The sequence below is a fragment of the Eutrigla gurnardus genome (genome assembly GCF_963514095.1).
Source record: "Eutrigla gurnardus genome assembly, chromosome: 12".
Classification (NCBI taxonomy): Eukaryota; Metazoa; Chordata; class Actinopteri; order Perciformes; family Triglidae; genus Eutrigla; species Eutrigla gurnardus.
The window spans coordinates 10,384,123-10,402,346 of NC_139926.1; the positions used below are offsets into that span (position 1 = coordinate 10,384,123).

The 18,224-nt window shown below is 41.1% G+C and overlaps 1 protein-coding gene across 2 annotated transcripts in view; it reads right to left on the reverse strand.

Annotated features, from left to right (window-relative positions):
• asic4a (acid-sensing (proton-gated) ion channel family member 4a) overlaps positions 1 to 18,224 on the reverse strand; it is a 75,356-nt gene that overhangs the window by 1,231 nt on the left and 55,901 nt on the right. For both annotated transcript variants that reach the window (XM_084023533.1, XM_084023532.1), the window contains exons 2-9: positions 12,336 to 12,480; positions 11,854 to 11,981; positions 11,574 to 11,727; positions 7,623 to 7,676; positions 4,818 to 4,971; positions 2,538 to 2,629; positions 2,295 to 2,374; positions 1,665 to 1,775 (exon numbers count right to left, since the gene is read on the reverse strand). In XM_084023533.1, the coding sequence (XP_083879659.1) occupies positions 1,665 to 1,775; positions 2,295 to 2,374; positions 2,538 to 2,629; positions 4,818 to 4,971; positions 7,623 to 7,676; positions 11,574 to 11,727; positions 11,854 to 11,981; positions 12,336 to 12,480 (918 nt within the window). The remainder of the gene's footprint in view (positions 1 to 1,664; positions 1,776 to 2,294; positions 2,375 to 2,537; positions 2,630 to 4,817; positions 4,972 to 7,622; positions 7,677 to 11,573; positions 11,728 to 11,853; positions 11,982 to 12,335; positions 12,481 to 18,224) is intronic.

Sequence of the window (18,224 nt, forward strand, 5' to 3'; positions counted from 1 at the left end):
CTGGCTATGGTGTAGATAGCCAGATATGGGCGCTGAGTACAGTGAGGTATTGATCTCAGTACGAGCATGAGGCCCTGAACAGCCTCACTGTTATAACTGTGACTCACTGCTGTTTGCCGATAGTTACGGCAGGGAACTTCCTTTAAAGCCCCAAATTGTCTCATTAACATTTCTGTTTAATGAGGGATTGAAAAACAGAAGATACAATCAGAGACAGTTCAGAATGGAGATGCTGCAATAAGAGTTTCCTGTATTTGTGCCACTGCCCCTCCCTTTTAGGAGGCTAGCGGCAGGTCCTGAGTCTATTAACTGCAATGGGAGAAATTAATGTGAACACTGACGGATTATTTTGGGGTCATTTTTCATAAGCCACATATCTTCGGAACATTCTGAGACTAAAATGACATTTTTCAGACAGAAAATTACTATAACAGGAAGGGTTTACTATTTCAAACCACTGACTTGTCGTCTTTATGTCGTTTAGCCAACCAATCGGTCATTATGGTCTCGGTTGACTTAGATTTATTTAGTCTGTTATTCATTTAAAAAAAAAATTGAATTGAATTCACACTTATGAGCAAATCTCTGTTAAACACAAGATTTAAAGTGGTGCTTTTGTGTGAGAATCACTGTTTTCGAGATCTGTGGATCAAATCAACTAAAAAGGCGTCTGCTGTACGGAGGTAGAGCAAGCTGTACCACATTGGGAAGAAGGGCTGTTCTGTCTTGCCCTGTTAAAGTGTCTTTGGGCAAGACACGGAATCCCAAAGTGTCCCTTTAGGCTGTACCATCGGGATGTGAATGTAGCTTAGATCCTGATGGGCAGTGAATGCTGACATGTAGTGTTACGTGCTTTGAGTGGACAGAAGACTCGAAAAGTGCTGTATAAATGTAGGTTCAGTTACCATTTAATCCAGTAGGTTACAAAATCACGAGGGTTAGTGGACTAAGACATGATTTGGTCAAGGACAGCCTCCTTGTTATAGAGCATATTTGATACAATATATTAATTAGAGCTCTTTAGGCTGTGTCTGCTGCTGTTTTGCCCTGATTCCAGTCTTTATGATGCTGACCGCAACCTTAGGCTGCTGCTCTGTACTTAATGAGATATTGATCTTCTCCTCTAACTCTTGAAAGAAAGTAAATAACTGCATTTCCCCCAAAATGTTGAAGCATTCCTGTGAAATTTGATCATTTGACATAAAAGATCTTGGCGAAACAAATCCAGCGTGTCGTCCGTCCAAACGCAGCAGAAACGTTGCTGTAGCTAACGGTGGCTTCAGTGAGACAGCCAGATTGAACTCTGGGATCTTGTGTTCAAGTGTAAGACACAAGGTTCCCCAAAGAAAGCTCAGTCTGCTGGCTGACTAAGAGCTAAAAGTGAAAATTAAGGATGTTGTGCTTTTAGCGTGTTGTGGGCTACTGTGGTTAAGAATGAGACAAGAAGTCTATTGTTCATATAGCAGAATGAAGTGGTGCAATAACAAATCCGAGCTCCAAGGGAGGATCTGCTTTGCACTGTGGTTAGGACTAATTAGGAACAATACAGTCTTCATCATTTTAGAAGTGGAAACACATATTCATTTGCTTCTCCCTGAATTATTCCCTTATAGCTTCCTAATGCAGTTACAGTGCTGCAGGCCAAGAAAACAGCTATTTGCTACCTTTGCTTTCATTTCCTCTAGTCCCACTGTTGCTACGGTGCTGCTCTGCTGCTTGGTCTTCTTCGCCTCCTTCTGTGGCCTCAGCAGACGTTTTAGCCGGTGCTTGATCACCTGGTCTCCCCCACAGCACAGCAGCAGGGAGGGTGAGAGAGCAGAGATGAGCAAGAGGGACAAGAGAGACAGCGGAGTGAAGAGTTCATTCACTGCGATGTCTGACTTTGCTTTATTAACACGGGATTGTTAGTCAGCATGTAGCCGGCTGGAAAGCTTAAGGGGATACAGCTGAGACAGCTGCTGTTAGCAGTACGTCTCCCACACAGACCTGAGCACACATTACTGTAGTTTCTCCAGCCTGGAAATCAAATAAAACTCCTCACATGCAAAATAAGTGATAAAATGTACACGGCTAGTCATGAGATTGTCTGATGATTGTGTGGGAAGAACACAGATATCACAAAAGAAGAAATAAAAACATTTTGTCAATATTGAGGGGAAATTAACAATGGATTGTCTAAATGGTTACAATAGTCCGTAATAGATTTCTTTGTGATGACGTTCCTTATTGTTAATTATATCACAGCTAGTTCTGATCTCACATCGTGATTGGCTGATATGCGTGTGGGCTTGTACCTCATAGATATAATCCAGTATTTCTAAGATTGTCAGGATGCTGGCTCCAATGAATAAGCCCATCTGTCCACCAATGTCACCTGAAAAGAAGGAGCACTTAAAGGAGAAGCACGCAGCGAAGCAGTTCCTGTTTGCTGCTAATGGTAATGAAAAATAAAGTGCAGCTACAACACCTTTCACTCCCGCAAGTCTTTTTAAATGTTCGGAAAACAGAGAAGGGGAAACAAGTGACAGAAATCTTACCTAATAAACCTGCAACGTCGTAGGCTTTCTTTTGCTCAATTGTTTCATAGTTCAGAGCTTCAAAGAAGATATCTAAGACCAGGAAGTTGTCTCTGGAAACACAAGTGGGGCATGGATGTCAAACAGTGAAACACAAAAAAATATATATCATTACGCGTCGTCTTTATGCTCACTGTAAATTGCTATGATGGGATTGTCAGGCCTACAGCGCTTTACACAGATCTAACCAGCGATTGTGAGATAATGAGGTGTTTCAGGGTTTAACTGAGACGAGCAGAACGAGCACTGACAGCATGCTCAGTCGCTGCCACGTCTCTGATCTCTCTGGATTTACAAAGTCTGGTAATAATACACGTTGTGAGGCATCATGAGATCTTTGGGTTGGGCATGTTTATCCTCTACCACATGCCTGCCTATTAGGCACTGAGAGGAAGTACAGTAGAAGCACATTGTGAAAGCATTAAGTTGATTTCAATCTGAATATTAGTCAATGTTCCATAAAACACGTTGAACAGGATTCAAAGTTAAAGCCCAGCCAGTGGTTGCTGGGAGTTCCAGTGTTCATTATGCCTCACTGTGTTAATGTTCCTCCTGCTCTTTTAGTGTTTTTAAAGTATGAAGGCGCATCTTGGGTTAAGGTTTCTAAGTTCTTACTCCTTACCCACCAAACGCGATGAAACTTCATCGCGCGACAAGATTACATGTAAAGTCAATGCAAAGACGCGATTAGACGCTTCATCGCGCCGGGCGACGCGATGGACGCGATAGCGCGGCGCGATGGACGCGATGGACGCGAAAAATCGCTTCATCGCTTCATCGCGCCATCGCTTCATCGCGCCATCGCGCCATCGCTCGAGTTGAAATAATTGAACTTTTGCGGCGAATTCGCGTGAAGACGCGCCGCGACAGCCTATCAGCGTTGAGATCGTCACCGACGTGCTGTCGTACGGACTTTTTGCCGGCTTGCCGCTCCAAACTGGGCAACAGTCAGCCTGAAGTACCGCTGGAACCGGCCGTCGTCCAGGCGCAGCTCCTGCAGGAGACGGTGGAACTCGCCGAGCTCACGCCGCCTCCGTAGGGTAGCATGCACCCAGAACCGACGTCGGCGCCTAGCCCGCAGACGAAGCTGGGAACTTCTCCAGAGTAGATACAGTGCAGCGATGGTGGTTATCTCAGCCATGATCGACGAGAGAATGAAATGGCGGAAGAAATGTTGTTGTTTGGGCGGGCTCGTCGCGCGACGCGATGCCGCGATGAGGCGTTTTTTGGCATATTGGACCGGCGTCAAAACTGGAGCGTCTAGCGCGACGCGATTTCATTTGTCGCGCGTTTCAATCGCGTTCATCGCGTTTGGTGGGTACGCACCGTAGTTGCACGTCTCCAGTTTATGGACAGAAACGTTTAGTGTGGAACGACTACTTTTGCTTAATACCTACCCTATTTGAATATTGTTTTAATGTGTTTCACGATGACTCTCAAGAAGCCAAAACACGTTGGTCTTAAAAAGCAGTAGTTGTATACTTTAAGTGTTCTTGGAAACACACACACTCTGAACCCACAGAAAACATTAAGGACAGAACTTAGAAAAAGGGAATCTGTGTGGTCCCTGTAACCTACACAAAAACACATCTCTGTTGTCATGAATACATATTCATGTTTGTATGGTGACATGCCCAAACTACAGTATATTGCAGTTTCTTATATCATGATAACTCATGATGAGAAATTAGGATAAAATGAATAGTTAAGATTAAGCGTTATGATTGTTTTGTCAAACTGTTATGGCTATTTTTGCTATTCTGAGGTTTAGTAGTGTTGTTGTTTTTTTGGACGTCATGGCACTACTTACAGTCATGGGAACTTTTAAAGTCATACAATTAATCCCAAAATCTCTCTAAGGATTGTTGTTTATTTAATTTCACAACAATCTGCTCAAGTACAGGAAGTGGTGCAGAAATTATATATATATATTGATATATATATATATATATATATATATATATATATATATATATATATATATATTGATACATTTGACTAATAATGACCTCATGGTGCCTGACAATCAACTTGCCATCTCAACGTAATTCCTGATGATTCATGGCGTAATTCAAAGAATCTCAAACTGTTCACCTAAAGACAAAATATAAATTGAAGCTTGAATGAAAATCCAACAGATTTGTGTTTATATTTATGGTTGTGAGTGTGATATCACGGACTGGAGGTCATAGTTTATGGCCCTTTTTATTGAGCACCACATCACTGCATCACTGCCCATACCTGATGTAGTCCTCTGACTTGTCGTATTTCCTGGAGAGATAGCGAGCGGATCCCTTGCTGGGGATTTTGACCATGGAGAGCTCTTTTCCGTAGCGGGTGAGATTACAGGGCGTCTCACATGGACAGGTATCCCCACTGTTCTTCTGTAGCTGTGCTGCAACACAATGGAAACAGTGGTTTAACAGCTATGACAGCAGACTGGGTCAGATAATTTGTTGGCACTTACTCTACCAGAAAAAAATAAAAGATACCACACAGCAAATCTGTGAAAAAGGAAAAAGGAAGAGTGTGTCCTATAAGAATAATAGTGTTTTTCTGACCACTTGCGTGTAACAGAACACGCTGTAAACACAGTATACATATTATAACCGTATAAAGTTGCATTAGCACAAATGTCTAGCTGTGTTTCTTTTAGCTCTGTTTTGGTCTCCACCAACTCTTGAGATAAACACCTATGCTATTAGCTGCTAAATGCTCCAATATGTTTACCAACTGGGCAGGTTGTGTACATGAATGGTGAGACTGAACCAAAACAGCAAGACCAAAACAATTAGCGAGAATATGTTAAAATGCTCCATAGCACTGAGGCCAGGTGATAATTATCTGTGGGTTTTTTCACCGTATAAGGAACCCATTTTCACATCATTGATCCATTGTTAAAATAAAACCGCTTTAAAGTTACATGTTCTTTGAACACAGAAAAGACATGTTTCTGATTTGTTGGCAGGCATCCAGGCTACTCGATATTTATGCACATATTAGCCGGCATATTAGACTGCAGGTAACCATGACAACAGCAACGTAACCTCGAGAACAACTATTTAAAGGCAGATGCCCGGTTTCAATTTGGTAATTGACCATGGTAAGTACAATTGTATGATGATATAAGAAAATTCTACCAGCGGATAGAGACGATTAGGTCTTTTCTCTGTGTGGCTTTTTCAGTAGAAGTGGGTTTTGAAGGCTAAAAAGTATTTTTTATTGAGAAGGAGCATTCAGCACTCAGCATCATTAAATTATATATTACTTTCATGCCCAGAAAATGATTAGTTGTTAGTGTTTCTCTCGGTTGCATGGGTCATTTTTCAGGATGAACAAATTCATTACAGCCTTTAAATGAGTAATTAACAGTTTGCAAAATCATTTAGCGGATACAATGTGCAACGAAATGTCAGGTCACATCAGGTTTTCTCCAGTAGTGGTCTCACAACCATTAACAGACCGATATTGTTGTGGATGTATTAACAAAATGATGTGTTAGTCCAACCATATTATTTAATAGACAACAACTGTGGCAAAATTGTTTACAGTTATTCAGTTACTGCATTTATTTGGAGAAGAAAATGAACGACGGAGTACAATATGTGCTGTTAAGGTCTCTGCAAAGTAGACCTTGACTTAAGAACCAATTAACTTGCAGGCATGAATTGCTCACCCATTAACAAATGCAAAAAAAATCAAATCACAATCCTGACTCTGAAACAACACTATTTACACAGGAGAGTAAATAGCTTTTTCCAATCTCTCTTTTCAAATTCTAAATGCATTCAGTCCAAACAAAAACAAAGAGAGGGAGCTCTGAACAGTCATTATAAATTGATGATTTATACATTTTATAACTCTAACAATAAGGTCATGTGTATTCAGGAGCATGGTGGACCCCATGCTCCTATTATATAATGTATTATATGTATTATATTCTTAATCCATAGAGATTAATATGACGTCAGTCCACCCTTTGCAGCTATTATAGCTTCAACTCTTCTGGGAAGGCTTTCCACAAGGTTTAGGAGTGTGATTATGGGACTTTTTGACCATTCTTCCAGAAGCACATTTGTGAGGTCACACACTGATGTTGGACGGGAAGGCCTGGCTCTCAGTCTCCACTCTAATTCATCCCAAAGGTGTTCTATCGGGTTGAGGTCAGGGCTGTGTTCAGGTCAATCAAGTTCATCCACACCAAACTCTCCCATGGACTTGTTGCACAGATGGCATCCTATCACAGTACCACGCTGGAATTCACTGAGCTCCTGATAGCGACCCATTCTTTCACAGATGTTTGCAGAAACAGTCTGCATGCCTCGGTGCTTGCTTTTATACACCTGTAGCCATGGAAGTGATTGGAACACCTGATTTAAATTATTTGGATGGGTGAGTGAATACCTTTGGCAATATAGTGTGTGTATATATATATATATATATATATATATATATTCTTTGTCTGATATCTGAACCTTTTTAGTATAAATATATAAATTATATTCTAATTTATTACCTTTCATGGAGGGTGAATGTATTCACACAGGAATATGACCCGCATGAATATGGCCCACTCTTGTAAGATATATCTAAGATTTCATTCACCCAACTTTTAAACAGGTTTTGTATTCAGCAAAGAAAGACGTAATTAAATTTTCTGGCTTATTTGGCTGAGAAATGATAATTTTACTTATACATCTGCCACAGCCATGAAGAATGTGTCTTTTTTTAGTTCAACGGTGCTGCCTTTGAAACCAAGGCACTTTTGTTCGTTCAAGATGTCTGCTGGAGGAGAGTGAGGCAGATATGCAGGAATGGAGAGTCGGTTTAATATTAACAGTTCAACAATGGAGGCAGCACAGCCATCAAGCTCTAAAGTGACTAAATCACAATGACTAAAAGTAATTTAAAAACATCAAGTCTACCTCCAGGTATTTGTATTACAGGAAAAAAAAAATCCTTATCATATTTACTGAGTGTTTTTCCATTTCCCTTTGGGGAATCTATTGTAATGAGAAAAGAAAATGAAGGAAGATTGTTTCTTACCGAGTGCTTTGTCAACACAGTTGATTTTACTGGGAGGGCAGATAGCTGCGGTTCCTGGAGAGGAGAACAGAAAAATGAGTCTGATCAATCTGAAACAAAATGATCAGTGACCCGTGTCTGCTGCGATGAGGAGCCGTGGCTGGGAACAACACGCCGCAGCTTATTAGTCATCTTCAAATGAGGGCAGGCACACGGACCATGACTTCCATGACGTCTGTCCTTGATTGCACTGAGACATAGAAATGCTGGCTTCACCTGTAACGCATTTTTAGAAAGTCTTCAGAAAACAATCAATGAGTCATTTCCTCACAGAAAAAAAACCAAACATATTTCCCAGGCCATTAGTGAAAGGTATTCATCAGCAGCACAGTTAATTGGCAGACGCACGTTTGCCTGTCTGTAAAATGTTCACAGCAAAATGTTTTGTGGAAATCTCCTTCCTGATGAATATTAATTAATACATAAAGTAATGTCTGATGATCCATGGAATGAATCTATCCAATAACCTGTAATGATTTGACACAAAATAAACAAAAATGACACATTATTGATTGAAGAAAAACTTGAAATAAACTTTTACATTCTTACACAGTGCAGTGTCTCTGCATACTGTCCACACACCAAGAGCAAGAACAACTTAAAAGCCTTTTTTTTTTTCGGTGGTCATCCAAATATAGAAATAGGACAAAATACTGAAATATTCATCTTGAACCAAAGAATCCCAGAAAACACAGTTTTGCTTCTACACCTCGCAGTTCAGGAGTCATGAGCCAAAATATAAAATGCTTTATAAATAGTCACCTTGAAAAACTAATCACTAGTTCAGTCTGGGAATCTGTGTTGTTTTTGTGATGTCCCCTTAACAAACACAGATGCATAAATGCAACACCAAAAACATAAACTACTAGCTGGAGGCAACAACGAGAATGCATGGAAATGACATAAACAGCAATATAATGCAGAGTCTTATGACAGGAAACATAAATGCATAAACCATAAAAAGACAATCAAACTAGCACAAAAGACTCGAAGCAAGAGACTGTGAACAAATGTGGGATTATGTAAACACGTGCTGATGACAATTTTCTGGCACGTTAAGTAGACTGTAAACACTTACTGGATTACGTATAAGAATGAAATGGATTATCAACATTTGTGCCGTTCTCTCAAAAGCAATCTGAGCAGCACAAAACCGTGGCAGCAAACTGTAAACTGCTGTTGTAGCTAGAGAGGACTACTGGAGAGAAAGAAAAAAAAACGGATACTGTAAATGGTGTAAGGCACATAGCTCCTGGCTTCCAATGATACAGTACTGTGTTGTCACATCGAGGCTGATAAAAGATCCTCAATTTAAAAGTGTGGCCTCGTGCTTACTTGGCGAGCTTTCGAATCAATCGCTCTCTGGAACCTTATGAAGGCGTTTCAGCAAACTTAATATGCAACAGTAAATTGTATTCACTATTGATAAGTGCAGTGCAACTAATGCAGGCTTCTCGCTACCTGACAGAAGCACTCTTCCAAATCCCGACTGGACAAATGGCCTGGAAAAGCTCCCCCACTTACATCTGACATAATAAATATCATATCTGATACAATATATCATCACATGAAGCAAAGTGGTTGTGCTGCTTTCTAAACACATCTGCTCTGTGAACAACCCCCACTATCTATTAATTCAAACGTTTCCCTTTCAATAGTCCTCTTCCTCCCTGTGATTTATTGGTGAGATGGAGGTCTTTTTTTATAGGTTTCAATCTGATACCCTGGGCATTAGATGGGCTGTGTGTGGGACAACAACTACAAAAAAAAACAGGGGTAAGTAAAGTGAAAGCAAGATGTTTCCAGTTTGGTCACTGCAGTTGATGGAACTCTAGTTTCCTCCAAATCATATGCTCACAGCTTATTGTATCACGATGTGGAAGTGAAGTGCTGACACCCTGCAGAGCACCCAAACTGATTAGAAACATGTTCGCTTCACAGCCTGTCGAGATCAAATGATTAGCGGCGATTCCTCTCTGCAGATCAGACCACCACTGTGTTGTGGCCATTACAGCCTGTGAACGGAAGTTTGACTGATATGTAAATGTGTAACCTGAGGACCGCAGCGTTTCTGGATTCTACAGCCTGCTGAAGAGCCTTTGTTAAAACTCCATAATGCTTCGCTTCAGTTACGGCAGTATGGGGTTAAATTGATTTTTTAAAAACGTGTTCCTACCTCAAATGTGTACTCTACTGTGTTTTTTATTCACACTAATAGATTTCCTCCTATTTTCAATGTCAGCTGCACAGTGTGAATGTGGAAGCCTAAGTTTTTCCTGCATACATTGTGAATTTCTGGCATTAACTTTAAATGCTGCCACCTCAAACATGCCCACTTACCAGACACATCAGCCACCAGCATTTTGCACTCAGTGACTCAGCTGTTTGACTTAATTCAGCCAGGACGCGATGACACACGCACAGACTGAGTAGGTCCAAACGTCTTATTTTGTGTTTGATGGATTCATCTCTGCAACAAATCCTCCGACTGAACAGAGAAACTGCAGAAAGGGTGGAACTACGGGGATGTACGTTGTGTCCTGTCTTCTGTGTGTGTGTGTTGTCACTCTGCTCATATTATCACATATGTTCACCATAATTCAACCGATATTTTATTTGTCATGGCTTGATTTAGGGGTCCATAATTTGTTTCTTTTTTGTTTAATATATATTGGTCAAATTCAGTTATTATCAATCTTTCATAGATAGCTGGGAACACTGGCCTGGGTCAACAACAGAGCATGCATTTTGGAATATGATTGCTGTGTGCAACTGCACCAATTTGCATGGATCTTTGTTCATTTGAGTGATTTCCATTTTGCTTTATCATTGTTTGTTTGACTTTATTTTTCATGATTTATTTATTTATTTGAAGGGATTAACTCATTTCTTTTTTTTCAAATGATCTCTAGCAAGATAATACTGTCATCCTGAATTATTTGGGCTATAATAATCATGTAGTGGAAATCTGATATTATAACACTCCTAACTTGATTCATTATTTTAGTGACCATTTTCTGTTTTTATTTCAGTCTAAATTGAGATATTAGGGTACACTTGTCCATGCATGCAATTTTATATCATGTGCTGATGTGGTCAGTTGAGTTATCCATGTTTTTATTTTATTTTTAATTTGTCCTAAAAATAATTACACAAATGAGAAAACACTCTTATGAAAAAGGAAACATCCCAATTTGCTCTGTGCCACAACTTTATAATCAGCTGACATTTAAATTGATTGTGCGTATAGAGGCAATCACTCAGTCAGTGCCAAATCAATTATATATAAAGGCAGGAATACAATGAGCTGTTTGTGAACCATCTACCAGTGGAAACTAAACACGAGAACAACCAGGACGAACACAAATAATCAATCAAAAATAATGAATGAGCGCCACAGGAGCACAACAGAAGAGCTGAAATATATAGAAGAAGGCAAAGGGATCCAGAACTCATCTAGACTTGTAGTCTGAATAGTCGATGTCCAGAGAGCTACAGCACTGCTGAAGGGCATTCCACTCCAGATATCAAGCATCAAGGTCAGGCTTGTGGAAGCCCACATGTCTGCGCTGGAATTATTCAAGAGGGCAACAAAAGTGATGACTTGTTTTGCACAATGTGTCATCTGCAAATACAGGCAACCTTGTTTTTCAATCACGCTAGACCAAACCATTGTAAAAGGAGAGGCAAATACTTGAAAATACTAATGGCGGTGGAGGATTTTAAAAAGTGTTGGTGTGTTTCGAAGTTACAACCAAACAAACATTTTGTGCTTAGTTTTCCATTTTTTCATTGACACGAATCAGCATGGATGTGTGTGCAATTGTATTTCATTCAGTTAATCATGCCATTACATTTTGTGCCCCATCCAACCTGCTGGGCTCTAAATGTGAAGTAGGAGGGTGATCTTACCGGGCATGTGCACCATCCTGCAGCTGCACACTCGCAGGACCTCGTTGGTCTCGCAGAGCAGGCGACAGGCACTGATGCTGTATGTGTCGTATCCTGGGAACTTCTCTTTGCTGGTGGAGCGACAGTTCCCCCAGGGCTGGGGCAGGTAGGTCAGCTAAGCACACAGAGATTTATTAGACCCCAGTCTGAACCACCAGGGGCGAACGGTTGCATGAGAAGAGTAATCTGGTGGGGGGGTGCGGGGGAACAGGGATGGTGGACTGTGATGAAGAAGACCTACCCTCTGCTCCTGACATGAAACAAAGGTCTGGAAGCCCGGAGAGACGCCGAAGCCCAGCTGGTGGATGTAGGGAGGCTCGTCCTGACTGTGGATCTGAACTCTGATGCCGGCCTCCAGGGATGTCTCGTCTTTAGGATGAAACAGAGCACGAGAATGGAGCGTTGCAATGGGAATTTCAGATAGCTGCTTCATCTGACAGCTAACTGCACACCATATTTCAGTCATGTTTGGAAAACGTGCCAGTAGGGATTAATATTACGTGATAACTACAATGCAAACACAAATCTGAGGTAGTGTATTGTATTCAGATATTTCTTCTTACAAATAACATTTTCCAGGTTGCAGGAATGCAATCAAAAAAATGCATTATTTACAGTACATGACCCAGAGAAATGGATGCAGGTTATTTTAAAACCCAGCAGAGGTATCTCATGCTGTAGCATATGATGGGATTACTTGGGACAAATCGTTTTGAAGCTTACTTGTCTCTCTCCAGATGGGCAGATACTCATCCTGCTGGATATCCAACATGATCTCCAGCCCATTTCCCATTCCACCCTGCTTGCTTTTCCTGGATGTCGTCTTGTTGCCATTAAAAGTGTAGCATTTCCCATATCTGGTGTAAACCTGGAAGGGAATAGATTCCTATCATGAACATCACCATAAACATGCCAAAGTCCACACGCTGGCTGTGACAAGATCATACATGTGGCGCATTGCAAAGAAGGCTGAAAAAATAAATAAACAAGCTGAGTGTCTGCTTGGGCAAGTCACTGAATATTACCCACACACCTCTGGATGCAGTCTGCAGGCTGGCTCAGTCCCTCATGGACTTTGATAAGCTGTATTTGAATGAATTCCCAACACCCACCACATAAACTCCGCACAATGCTGCTCAATAGTACTATCATCCCACTGAAATATCAATTGGCATAATAGATTCTTTAATCTTCCTTTGAAAGAAAACAAAAGACAATAAGAGAGAGGCATCATGTCACCACCTATCAGAGGAGCTGTCTCTGTGGGGGACACATTGTCTCTTTGTTTATGCGTCTCATCTAAACTGCTGCACTGCAGAAAATGTTCATCTTAGAGATCATTTATCTGGTGTCCCTTGTGAGTTTTAAAGGGACAATTCATGATCTACATGGGGGGAGGGAAGTATTTTATTTGTATTAACAGACTGAACTTGACAACGACAAAATCGAAATGATCTATTTTTTATTATTCATTAGAACATTGGATGGTTCAAACATCAAATAAAAAGACAGTGAAGAATGTATTAAAGCCAAATAAATCATATGGCAGCAGAGGTCAACCGACGTGTTGCCGTAGAAATGCCAGTGAGATAACGATGAAGCTGAATAGAAAGCAGAAGCATCATTAGACACTGCAACGGTCCCCGCATTCTCCCAAACATCGACATCTGTGTTCTGACTTTGATATCGGCTTGAGCCACCTAATGAGCACTGTGATGTCTAAATAAGGGATGCTGTTGGAACAACAGACGCTCTCATTTACAGACCACAGGGTGTATTCACATCTGAGATGGTTGAGCAACAAATCAAAGTCACGGTTGTGAGGTTCCGTCCAGTAATTCCCTGGAACAGTGGCAATTTAGCAATATCCACAACCCTGATTAGAGCAAGAAATAAGTACCATTTAGAAAAGCTTGGTGTATAGATGAGAGCTGTGTGTATTAGAATAGTAGTCCTCAAGGCCTTTGATCTGAGTGCATGTGTACACGTGTTTGTATCGAGTGTGCTTTTCACTGCACTATGAATGGTAACCTTCAGAGGGAGTTTTTGTCCAGGATTCAGAGAAACGGCAAACACAATTATAGATCACAGGGCGGGCTCTGATGCGTCACAAAGGGGTCTCCATGGTGAACCTTTGTTCAGGTACTTCTGATAGCCACTCTGCATTTCTTCGCTGCCAGTGTGATTAGAAAATAGGGAGGAGGCAATGTGGGGGCGGGGGCCAGGAAGAAGTATTCAAGTGTGACTTTTGACTGACGTGTGCTATTAGGTTGAAATGGTTTAATCTCTATTTGGCTCGTGCGTAGCCGTTGAGGAGGTAAGCTGCACTTATCATTGATCCCCCCCCCCCGTTCATTGACACACTTAAGCCTCCGCAGGCAGACTTTATCTGATGGAGCAGGCAACAGAGGCAAAGGAGGATTTCAGTTTAGAAATGCTCAAAACACCAAGTCCCTGGGTTCCGCTCTAAAACTTTGGGCTCTGGAGGACGCCAGTGCGTTCAGAGATGATGTCCCCAGAGTACGGTGACGTTTTCCCATCATCTCACCCAGGAAATGGTTGTTGGCAGAGCTTCCTGGTATGTTTCTCTGCCTCTGAACCTATTCTCTGTCTGCATCGGCATTGTGATTGATGGAGCATTTTTCCCTTGTTATATCTTGCACCAAATTTAGCAAAGGTAACAGGGCTGACTTGGGCAATTCCCAAGTGGGGACTTGGCAACACTGTTGACAAGCTGAAACAGAGCAGCAGCATTGCAGTTACAAACCAAATGAAAAGAGCTTTTGTACTCCTCCGAGGGACTCAAGTTGTTTACGAGAGCTAATTATTGCGGCACTTAATGTAGCACTGTTCAGTGTGATGTCATTCGGAGGTCTAAAACTGTATCACTCCGTTCAACAGACTTTAAAATGGGAATGGCAAGTAGATCCAAACATGTGGTTCAGATCTCTTATTACTCTGGGATCAAGGGCTGATCACAATCATGTACACCTCTCTAGCTACACTTAATATTATATGTTCTGACCGTATGTTGTTTTGTGTCCATGTACTGTGTTTGCATAGTATATTTACTCTCCATATCCGATTCTATTAAGGTTGGATCATCTACTGGGCAAATTGGGCAAGTGGCCCGGGGCCCCACAGGCCCAATGTTCAAGCTTTTGAATAATTTATCATTTGTTGGTTAATAGTGTATGCCCCACTAAAAACAATATACACTGGAAACTAGAGGGGCATTAGAGGGCTGTAATAAATATTCTCGCGTTAATAATGGACCACAGGACTGCTTGTATATGATAGGACTCTCTTGGTCAGGACCCTGAAATCACTGGAGCTAAATTGAATTCAGCCATTGCTAATCATTTTTACCATTAACGCATTTGATATTTCTAAAGGAATATGTTTTCTTAAAAAAGGTCTATTGCGTTGGCTTTCCTTGGCTCAGTCCTAACTCTCCATAGTGTTGTATCATAGCTCCATAGCTGAATAATGGGAAGGCCTATTTTACCTTTTCCTTAACCCTTGTCTGATGGATCCCTGCTATCTGGCTCACTCTGAGGTTTCTCTTTTTTGTGTGGATTTTTCTGTAGTTTTCACTCTATAAATCTTACTGATACAAATCTGTTATTCTGGGCAAAATTTAAAAAGTTGGTTCAACTTGGCTTTTTACAAGAGAGATTTTACTTTTAAAAATGCTCATCTAAAGATGGCCGATGTGTGACATTCGCATATACTGTATCTCACCAATTATAGCATAACTGTCTTAAATGTCAATTCATTATGTGTCTTTTGGCAGTGTTTTTTCTTCCAAAGGGCTGTGTTTCATTCTCTGCCCCTCCATGCTAAATGCATTAAGAGACCAACCCCTTACCGTGTAATTCATAGGCTCTAGTGGGGGAAACCCTTTAAAACCCTCTTTATGTCTGTGATCTGACGGTCCCCTGGCACTTTTCCTTTTAAATAACCTGCAGGAATCACTTCAGTGCTTCTGCGGAGGACATCCATTTCCAGGCAGGCTGCGTGTCATCGGCTAGCTCTCCGAGTATGAGGAAGTGGGATTTGAATTCATTAACGGAGGGTGGTAGAATTTGCAGAGCACTGATTGGCAGTTGAAAACCATTAAGGCTGGCTCATGCAGATTTAGGGTTGGGGCCGAGCGTTTCTTGATTAAATGGCTTCATAACAACCTTCCAGCAGAGAGACTCAAATCACAATGTGACATGAACTGAATATTTACATCTACAGCTACACTGCAAAAATCTCTCTCTATTTCATCTGTTATCAAATTCTTAATTGATAATGTGATGATTCGTCCATTACCCATTCAGTTTGTTTCAATAATTTTCTTTTCTGATGAGGTATTACATATACTCCTTCCTAGAAATTCCTGGGATATAAGAAACTGCACTGTGAGCAAATGCAACCACCTTATACCATCGGCAGACATGTTGTGACAACTGAAAACATAATATGAGACAAAATGATTATAGTAATGACACATGAACCGGGAGAAAATATCGTTTCTACACAAGCCACTCTTGTGTTGTTTACTTTCCTGTCGCAAAGGCAAGGAAGTATGAAGTCTAAATATTAGACTTCATTCACATTACAGCTAAAAGTGGCCGAGTTCACATTTTATGGACTATATGGAGAGGTGATAGTATTTTAATGCTTAAATGCTCCTGCTGAACAGCCATCCAAATAAATAAATCCGCATCCACACGACAATACATAATGCTATATAAATGCTTCTGAATAGTGTCATTGTTTTTGCCCAACCTGAGCTGGAGGACAAAAGGACATAGTGTAATAATGGGAAGCCAAATAGTTGCTTCGGAGAGTATTTAGGGAGACACCTCAGTTCATTCAAAACTTCAAAACTGTTAATACTAACAGGCATTCAATATACAAATAAATACATAAATAAATAAATACTAAAATGATGTGCTGTTTTAGGTCCTTTCTAAACAGAGAAAATGTCTTCACACTCTGAAGACGGACATTGCTTCCTCACCAGCATCAACAACAATATAGGTTGTTAATGTGACATTAAACTGAATTTGATCAGCTGTTATAACAACAAAAGAAGTAGAGTACAGACATGTTCCCACCTTTTCATTGCTGAATGATGTGTACAGTTCGGTTCTGCTGCCAACTTCTCTAAAAAGAAAAATGGCGGCATGTAGTCCAAATAATTCTCTGAACAAGTTAGTCAATGATAGCAAGTTTTGTTAGCTTGTTTTTGATAATGTCTGAAGAAAACATGCGTTTCCCTTAATATATACAGTGCGTCGGACCGTATGAGCCGACACCCACGCTGCTGGCGGACTGCTTGCTGTGGGGAGGGCCGATGGGGGCTCTGGGTTTTCCTCCAGCTAACACCCCAACGTCATTTTGCCTCTCAACGGCTCTCAATGCGGTGACGGGTGAGCCGACGGCTCGTAGCTAACGACGCCAACAACACAGTGTCGACAGAGCTAACCGTGTTTCCCTGAGGGGGAACCAGGGTGCGGTGCTACGCTTCAGGGACGGGACGCTGTTATCAGCTGTCAAAGCTGTGTGAGTGCAGGATAGAGCGGTTGCAAACCTGACACAGAGACAACAAACACTGATTTATGAGCTTTATTAAGATATGGAGAACTACAATGTTCTTAATTTTTCCAAAATTCAACACAAACAATCCTTTAATCCGCCTCCGCCGTGACAGATCATTTAGGTGTCTTCAGAAATCACAAACAAGGCTCACAGCGAGGCTGCAGAGATTCCGAACATTTCTTTAGCTCAAGATTAGGAGAGAAAAATGACAGTGATAAGTTAACTCGGCGCACATGTCTGAAAAACTGACAAGAAGTGATAAGAAACTCATTGCTAAATGTTTCTTCTTCTCATGCACCACAGTTAAGCTGCATAATTCATAAATAATCCTCAATCAAATGTCAAGCAGATCACTTTCATCCTTGGTCAGTGCTTTGAGATCTCTACAACAGTGGGGAGTAAATACAAATCCAGAAAAACATCAGAAGACCCCTAACGACCCGTTTCTGATATACACAGAGAAAAACAGTTTGGTGAAACACAGGAGAGCGCAGGGCCATGTAGTCTAAACAGTGCAGGCTAGAAGGCGATGCGCACGTGTTTTGCACCATTAACCTCCATCTCAATGTCGGCACCGGGAACGCAGCTTTGGATTGCCATTAAACACATTACAGTTATTGTGTATCAATTCCGAACTCCATTACACAACCGAGTGCCGAGATCTCAAAGGTAGTTTAGTGCAGTCGTTCAAGTGAGGTAAATACTGTGTAATCAGCCGGCTGTCATCATCAATGGGCTTTTTCTGCTATTTGGCAGAATAACATCTGAAAAATGTGGTAATTTCCACAAATTGTCATAAGACATGTAAATGAGGGCCAGATATAATGAGTGTTCCCAGCAGAAGAATAGCAAATGCAACCTTTCCCCATTGAATTCGGCACCGACCCGCCGTGTTCATGATTTAACACCGAGGTAGGTTCACTACACACGGCCGAACTTACTGCATCAATTTAAGTAGTGTCTACATGTTTTGCTATCTCCTTTGACGTAAGTACATACATTAAAATGATGAATCTG